At 42.1% G+C, this 8,472-nt stretch overlaps 1 protein-coding gene and 1 pseudogene across 1 annotated transcript; one reads left to right on the top strand and one right to left on the bottom strand.

Moving 5' to 3' along the window:
* Positions 1–4,621: 4,621 nt before the first annotated feature.
* On the bottom strand, positions 4,622–6,188 carry ifnphi3 (interferon phi 3). The gene is made up of 5 exons (XM_037978780.1): positions 5,977–6,188; positions 5,588–5,680; positions 5,159–5,320; positions 5,003–5,074; positions 4,622–4,773 (listed from the first exon to the last, which is right to left on the bottom strand). The coding sequence occupies exons 1-5, from the start codon at positions 6,103–6,105 to the stop codon at positions 4,666–4,668; spliced, it is 564 nt and encodes a 187-aa protein (XP_037834708.1). The 5' UTR covers positions 6,106–6,188; the 3' UTR covers positions 4,622–4,665.
* A 38-nt stretch (positions 6,189–6,226) lies between these two features.
* Positions 6,227–8,472, top strand: part of LOC112449990 — a 4,851-nt pseudogene continuing 2,605 nt past the window's right edge.

Here is an 8,472-nt window from a genome sequence, read left to right as displayed (position 1 = left end):
TCTCCTCAGGTTCTGGTTCTGATCCGGTGCCTGTGCTCTCCCATTGTCAGTTCTCTGAGTTTTGACCACAGTAACATGTTCTTTCTGACATGCTAACAACATGTTAACCTTTCTGTTCTCATTTTCTTTTTGCTTTGAACTTATTACTGATACATTGATTCTAATCTTCTCTTACAGACATGTTATCACTCTTCTTGTGTTTTCTCTGACATGTTCGTAGGAACTTATGCGACGCAGAACCCATGTTTTCATGAACAAACTTGACCTGGTGTTCCTCTGTGTCTGCAGGCGCTTCAGTGTCTGCTGGCCGTCCACAGGTTGAAACTGGGAGCCGACTCCGTCATCTTCAACCAGGAATACGTTGACCCCGAACACCGGGAGCCTCCAGAGGCTCCACCCACATACTAGTAAAGCTCCGCCCACCGTCCAAATACAGGCGGGGCCTAAACTCCGCAGGGAGGTTTTACTGAAAGGATGGAATCAGTTTATTTTTGCACTCAGTAACATGACGTGAACTCATATAGGAACAGTTTTAGAGTTAGTTGATAACGTGTTATGTCTCTAAGCAGCCAATCCCAGTCCAGATCATTAATTCAAAAATAAACGTTTATTTTTTAGGGCTAAAAAACCTTTTTCTATTAGATGCTTGAATTTCTGTTTTGTGCTAAAAATAAATAAATAAATCATAGACAAATAATTCAAGAAATCCTTCAGAAGTCCTCAGAGCATCAATCTGCTCTGAGGTCCGAGTTCTGGTCTGACTCGTGTTGGCTCTCGCAGATCTGAGCTTGTTTCTGTGGAACATGGTGCTGTAATGTTTTAACTGGTGTAGGATTCATGCAAACTGTTTGATAATAAACATAAATTATTAATAAAATGATCAGGTGTGGTTTCAGTTCACTCTAATAATAACGCTTTGCATTCACAGCACGCTAAACTGAGCTGGAGTCGTGACACGGCGTGCAGTCGGTGCAGGAAAACTCTCTGAGGTGATTTGTTGAAGCAGATAAAGTTTACTCACCTTTCCTTTGACTTGTTCCGACCTGCTGGAGTCTCAGCAGCAACAATAAATTAAGTAATTCCATGATGAGACAGATTTATCTCTGTGGTATTTATGGATTATTCTGCTCTGACTCAGACTGTCTGATTCAAGCCAAGCTTTCAAAGCTTGAATCACAGCAGAGTCATTGTTGACAGTTGGAATGGGACAGTGGAAAGTGAAAATAAACTTTGCCCTAATTTGATGATCGATCCCAGCCGAAAAAGGTTCTGCAGAGTCTGATGGTCACCCATGAAAGAACCTGACGAAGTTCCTGGAGAAGGAACTCAGCGATCCAGAAAGATCTTTAACTTGTCGGCTCTTTGTTGAACATTTTTGGCCCTTGTTGGTTCCTGTTTGGCCTTTTGTTTGCTTGTTGTTGGCTCATATTTGTTTCTGTGGTAAACCTTTATCAGCCCTTTTGTGATCTTTAGTTGGCCCCTGTTTGCTCTTTGCTGGACCTTTATTGTACCATATTTTCCAGACCATAAGGAGCACTTAAAAGCCTTCAGTTTTCTCAAAAAACGACAGTACGCCTTATAATCCAGAGCACCTTATATATGTTAAGAAGTTGTGATGTTTTAGTACAACTTTGGTAAACTACAAAGCCGCACCGCTTGCAGCATTAAGGCTCAGTTATAGTCATGCTAGTCATGTTAGTATTTCATTGGCCCTTATTCTTTGTTGACTCGTTTCAAACCTTTTCTGAGCCCTTTGTTTTCTCCTGGTTGAACTTTTGTTTGCCTGTTGCTAATATTTTGGCCCAGTTTGTACAACATCGATTTTAAATAAAACTAGCTTTTCTGCGGTTCGGCTGTTCGTGTACACAACAACACCTCTTGTTTTCTGTTTTCCAATCCAAGTCTCAGAGTGAAGGTTTTTGGGAAACTCCCACACTGAGGTGTGAAATTGCGAGTGTGAACGAATGACGGTTTCAATTATTATTTTTTCTGTGCTTGCATGAGTAAATAAGTAACAGTCATAATGACTAATACCAGAGTGCTGTTTGGGTGCTTCATCCTTTGTATCTTTGGTCCAATCAAACATTCATGTATTCACGCTCCAGACTGCATGCACGTCTCGTTGAAAGCCTGGCTGCAGGGTTGCCAGATATACGCTAATTACCCTCCCCCTTTTCTGTGGAACTTTTTGGACCCCCCATTTGTATTTCATAGGAAGTCTCAATGTGTGAAATCACACATGCACACCACAGAGGCTGCAGTCAGAAGCTATTCTGCACATGCAACAGTATTAATGTCAGACAGCAGAGAGCTGTTTATGTTACTCATCCTGTTCAACATGGAGCAGCAACCCAACCTGGCTGTAAAGCCAAACTAAAGTCTGCGTATTCACCATTTTGAATTGAACTGTTTCCATGCTGGTGTTAGCACCAACTAGTGGCCTGGCATGGGAACTACAGCGGACTCAAGGAGCCCAGCAGCAGTAAACAGTTAACATTTTTCCAATTAACGTCTGAAAATCTTTAATGTTTCCAGAAGATTGGCCTCGTGTAAACAAGGCCTCAATGAGCAGAGTGTTATCCATGTAAACGAGACATTTAAAAAACATTAACCATTCCAGAGATAATTTTCACGTAAACATGGTCTTTGTTGGCTCATTGGTAAACATTTGTTTGCCTGTTGTTAGCATTTTGTTGGCTCCCTCTTTTTTAGAGTTAGGCACTTTTATAAAACTAATGTCATAAGACCAGTTGGTCTATAAGCTGCCTCCGGCCGTTCTTAAATCACTAACGGAGCCTCATCCCACAGAGACGTGAGCTTTCAGAACGGAACCAAAAGAGACGTGCAGCAGAACTGAGCTGCACTGATGTGGAGAACTACACGTTAAAATGTGACAATTTGAAAACATGATGAATTAACTCATTTTTGTGATCGTCTTTATGTTTATCCAACTTTTTAACTTGCTGTCTGTCATCATTGATCCTCTCCTCTGTAATGAATTTGTTTATTGTTGTTTAGGCTTTTATATCCTGCAGCTGGAGGGACACACAGACCCTTTGTCATCACTACATCACATCCTTGAGCCTCAAAGCCAGTTTATATTTACACATGTTGACCAGAAGGTGTCTAAGTCCTGGCTTGAAGTGTTTGTGAAAGTGCTTTTTGATGCAGATCAGCCCAGACCAGCAGGATGAGTGGATCGTATGAAGGTTGTACTTCACCTGAATTCACCTGAATTCACTTTGTGTCAGAGGGTTATTGTGTGCTGCTTATAGACACACCTGAAGCAGGTGAGGATTCATAAAACCCTATCTGTCAGCAGGGTGATTAACCTGATCTCACAATGAATGAAAACACACTCACCTTTTCAGTTCCAGCCTGATGACTCAGCAGGGAAGTTTCTGCACCGACTTGACAGAAGAGCAAAGATCAGAGACTCGCTGCAGAGCGAAGGGACTTTGTTTACAAGCTGTTTGTTTGTTTACAGCAGCCTTCTTTTTGCTGTTTGTTTACCGTGTTGATGGATGGATTGTTGAGCAGTTTTATAAGTTTGTTGTGTTGCCAATGGAACTGTGCTGAACTAGTCTGGGTATTAATCCAGCTCGGTTCGAATAGATGTCAACCTGTCAGTTTGTCTTTTCTTCTTCTTATAGTTAGCCCTTTGTGTTGTGTTTAATGATGACCAGGAGAGGAACGGAGAACTGGACGCTGTTTAATCTGCATGGAAGGAGATCTGTTCTGGTCAGGATCCTGGGCTCATCGCAGCCGGGACAGCACCTAACGAGGAATAGCATCGTATGTTAGCATCAAACTAGATATTTTCTGAGGTGTAGAAGTCAAATAAAATGATAACAACTCATAAAATGTACAATATTATTGTCCTGATTGACGTAAGTACATCTTACAGTGAGTTAGTGAATGAACAATGATCACCAGATTTTACCTCAGTGCTAATATTACTGAACTCACCTCACGCCCGTCTCTCTTAGAAGGGAAATGTGGTCTCTGTGCCCACTGCACTTTTCCCAACCAGCCACCAAGAGGAGGCGCCGTTTCACCCTTTATACAAGACCCAAATGAAAAGTAATGACAAGTGGAACCATAAACCACATTAACCCTGCTGCAGCAAGGCAACCATCGTGCCTCCAGCTACTACAGAGGATTTATCCTCCTGATATTAGATCAATAACTGATCAGAAATGGAACCAATCGGTGCTTTGCTGTTTCCAAGCAGCTCCTGTTAGAGCAGTGATTCCCAACCTACAGGGGGCGCTAAAGAGCTCAGGAGGAGTCCAACCCTGTCTTATTTTGCAGACGTGCACACCTTTTGATTAATTAAGTCACATGATGTTGTTTACAAACTGCTTTTAAAGTAAAATTCAGCCAGACAGAATTTTTATGATGCTTTATTAAAAACGAACAAACAAACAAGAGTAGGAACATCTTACTTTCCAGCAGTTTGACATAAAATACTTTTTAATCATAAATAAAATCAAAAATATATTTCTATAAAAAAGTTTTAAATAAATAAATACATAAATAAATAAATATTTTCTTAACTTAGAACAAACTTTTCAGATAAAAACGTCATATGTAAAAAGATTTGTGGACGATATATTGCTGGTCTGTGAGGTCATTGGGTGTGGCTTGGAAGGGGCGTGGTCTTCAGTGGGCTCTTGTCCAATTGAAGCAGCCGCGGTGTTTGCGCAGGGCGGAGTTTAGGACCCAGAGGACATCCCTCCTCAGCGCCTCCCACCCGCAGGAGGAGCTGGCCTGTAAGGAGCAGAGCGACACGATTGGTTCAGACCGTCCAATCAGGGACTTCGACACAAAAACTATGTTTTAATTAAAAAACACGATTCATCGTTCGGTCAGGAAAGATCCAGTGAAGAAAAATCTAATGTTTTAAACATGAAACTCACCAGGTTGGTGCCTGACATCCCCTTCAGCCAGCAGTAGATTAGATAAACAAATGTGTTTGTTTGTTTGTTTGTTTGTTTACCTGCTGCTCAACAACAGCTGTCACGTTACTGAAGTACGGCGATAAAACCCCCGAGGCCTCTGTGGTGTTGAGCTGCAGACAGGTAGAGAGTAAACTCATTAAACAGTCAATGAATCTCACTGTGGTTCTGGTTCTGGTTCTGGTTCTGGTACTCACACATTGATGGTCCTCCACTAGCCGGTCCTGCAGGTTCAGGTAGTTGTCCAGTTTCTGCTCATCCCACGTGACTCTGCCCTCTCCTTCAGGTAACTCATGCTCCTCAAACATAAGCCCCGCCCCTCGCAGTGACTCGTACACCACCAGTGATGTCCAGCGACACTGCAGATAACCAATCAGAGTTAACAAGTCAAACTTAACCGATATGAGTTGATCAGTCAGAGTTCATTTAAGCAATAAGTTGATCAATCAAACTTAACCAATAACCAGTCAGAATCAGTCTACTAGAATTAATCAGTAAGTTAACCAGTTAGAGTTAATGTATCACAGCTAACCAATCACAGACAGGTCAGTGTGAGGTAATCACTCTGAGTTCTTAGCAAACAATCAAGCTCTGTGATTGGCTGACAGGTGAGTTCAGAGGTTTACCTGAGGGTGATTGGCTGAGCCACTAGAGAGGGCGGAGTCAGGGAAGAGGATCTGATTGTTGTACTGCCGACAGTGGACAGGAAACGGCTCCCCCTGCAGGACAGGAAGGAGTTCATCAACAAAACTATTTAATTTTTAAATTTTTCAACAAAAACACAAAGAGAAGGAGGGAGGGAGGGAGGAAGGAAGGAAGGAAGGAAGGAAGGAAGGAAGGAAGGAAGGAAGGATTGATGGATCTTCTGAATGAGTGGAGTCTTCCAGGTTTGACTTCCTTTGGTGTCTCCTTCAGGAAACATCCTTTATACCAGCATCAGGAATAATTGTGTCTCTGGGTTTGGTCTCAGGTCCAAACCCAGAGACAGACTGAGCGAGAGACTCGTGGGACCTACCAGGTCTCGGAGCAGGTTGTGGGTGTTCTGGACCACCCGACCCGGCAGTTTACACGTTGGCATGGAAACCAGCATCATCTGAAGGCAGCAGAGCTGTAGGAAGATGAAGAGGACTGAGGTCGGTGTCATGGTTCTGGAGCTGGTCCTGGCGTCGTAGCTCGGTCCCGGTCTGCTTTGAGCTGAGTTCTGTGTGAGCCGGCAGCCTCAGGTGAGTTCAGATAACCTGGAAGAGATGCAGAAAATTGGCAGGATGACAGGACCATTCAGCCAAACGAAGCCTGAGTCAGAAAGCCGCAGAGACTTGGCCGGGGACCACGTGAGTTACTTCAGGTATGCAGGTACAAACAAGTCCCTTCAATGCAAGGAGAGACTATATTGCAGGTCTTTTATTTTGAAGTTTTAAAAGATGAAAATGAAGAATTGAAAAGATAATTCTCTAAAAAGAATCAATAGATTTTATCAATAAATAAACAAAAAATGCTGCTGTAACACAACTTCCGATGAAAACATTCACATCTGTAAACATGTTTGTCAGCAGCTGGTCCAAACTCCATCCACAGGAGTTCTGGTCCTGAAACAGGAAGTGACATCACAGTGACCCGCGTGACCTGCGAACATCGTGTTCTGTTTTTACACGACCTCAGCGCCGTCACTCGGCTGCCATCGGGCGTTGAATTCCTTCCATGAGAGTGTTTCCACAGTGACGGCGAGCAGAAAGTCCAGCCATCGGAACAGAAATGGAAACGTTCGTCAAAGCACCGCAACCGCACCAGGAGTTTCAGCTGCCATTAGGTGGCACAGACTGAGTGGAAACCTGAGCTTTTAACGAAGAAGCTTCTAAAAGCGAGAAGATGGGAGTGAGTCACTCTGATCAGAGTCTTCAGGCCTCCATCTGAAATGAAACCTAAATCAGCAGCAGCTCCTCGAAGACCCGCCTGAGTTAACGGCGATGTTTCCATCTCCGCTGTGACGCAAAAAACCAACTCTGACCAACTGCAGGTTCAGCTTTTATTAATCATCAGTTTTCCATCTGATCGAGGTAAAAACGAGCTCCTCAGCAGCAAACCAAGTTCACGCTTCATCACTTCGATACTAAAACTTGAGTTGGGCTGAAAGTCTTTAAATCGATGGACAACTGGTTCTATGGGTCAATTGTTTAATAAAAACGTATAAATCACAACCAATCAGACGCAAAACGATTGAAACTAAAGGTTTTTAAATGAGTCCGGTTTGTAAACTGTGAAACTCCAAACAGCAGAAGACTGAGACCTTCAGGAAGTCCAGAGAACTTTGTGTTCGTGAATGCTTGACGTGTGGCGTAGTTAAACTGTAACAGAGGTAACACATCTGCAGGAGATCAGATCAGAGAGGCAGAGAAGTCTTTGTAACAGTGGGTCAATTTGACCCGAAGGCCTCGGGATGGTTAAAAGGTTCCCATCCCAGCGAGGAGATAAGCTGCTCCTGACAGTGTCCAACAGTTTTATAACTCCTGGACTCTCAGGAGCAAAATATAACCGCATCCATCGAGTCTGTCTTTATTATTTATATCCTTACTTTTATTTTTTTAATTCCTTTAACAGCCGTTAATCAGAAACACTTTAACAGATTACAGAAGAGTCGGATCGCTGCAAGGAAGGAGTTTTAACTAAAGACATTGGAACCGTATAATATATCAGATCTGTCAATAATCGATCAATAACATCAACAGTTATTGTTTGATACCATCAGCAATAATCAATTAATAATACCAGCGATTATTGATCAGTCCATCAGAAATAATCAATCAATAACACTAATAATAATCAACAACATCAGTAATAATGATTTAAAACATTAGAAATACCTGATGATGTCAGTAATTAACATAATTAATACAATCAGACTGGTTTTGGGATTTTTACTCAAAACTTTAGCTTGTTATGAATAAAAAAAGGTTTAAAAAATAAAAATATAAACAAACAAAACAAATAATTTGAGTCAAATCGGTTTGACTGATTTCTGTTTTAATGCCTGACTTTAAGAATAAAGTGTTTCAGATTTTAGACTCAAAAATAAAATCTGTTTTTAGGTTTTGTTCCAATAATTATTTTTTATTATTTTATTTCCAGTCGTTCGTTCTTAAATGTTGGTGGGAAATAAAGTTCGATTAAAACCAAAGTTCAGCTGAAGAAATGAGAAATGAACTCACCGTCCACAAGTGTCTGCTGGTTCTGAGAGGTTCTGGTCCTGGTTCTGAAGTTCCTGCTGGTTCTGAGAGGTTCTGGCCCTGGTTCTGAAGTTCCTGCTGGTTCTGAGAGGTTCTGGTCCTGGTTCTGAGAGGTTCTGGCCCTGGTTCTTCCTCTGGTGCTTGTTGTGCTTCTGCTGAGTGCTGCTGTCATGTTTTGGTTTAAATACTCTTCATCCTAGAAAGATGGAAACTGAAACTGTGGTCTTGATTTAAGAGTTTCTTCGAAGTTTGGAAATTTCCTTTTGATCTCCAACCCGACCCCCCCCCCC

This window comes from Kryptolebias marmoratus, linkage group LG12 (assembly GCF_001649575.2).
Source record: "Kryptolebias marmoratus isolate JLee-2015 linkage group LG12, ASM164957v2, whole genome shotgun sequence".
NCBI lineage: Eukaryota > Metazoa > Chordata > Actinopteri > Cyprinodontiformes > Rivulidae > Kryptolebias > Kryptolebias marmoratus.
This window is presented reverse-complemented; position numbering and strand designations above follow the sequence as displayed.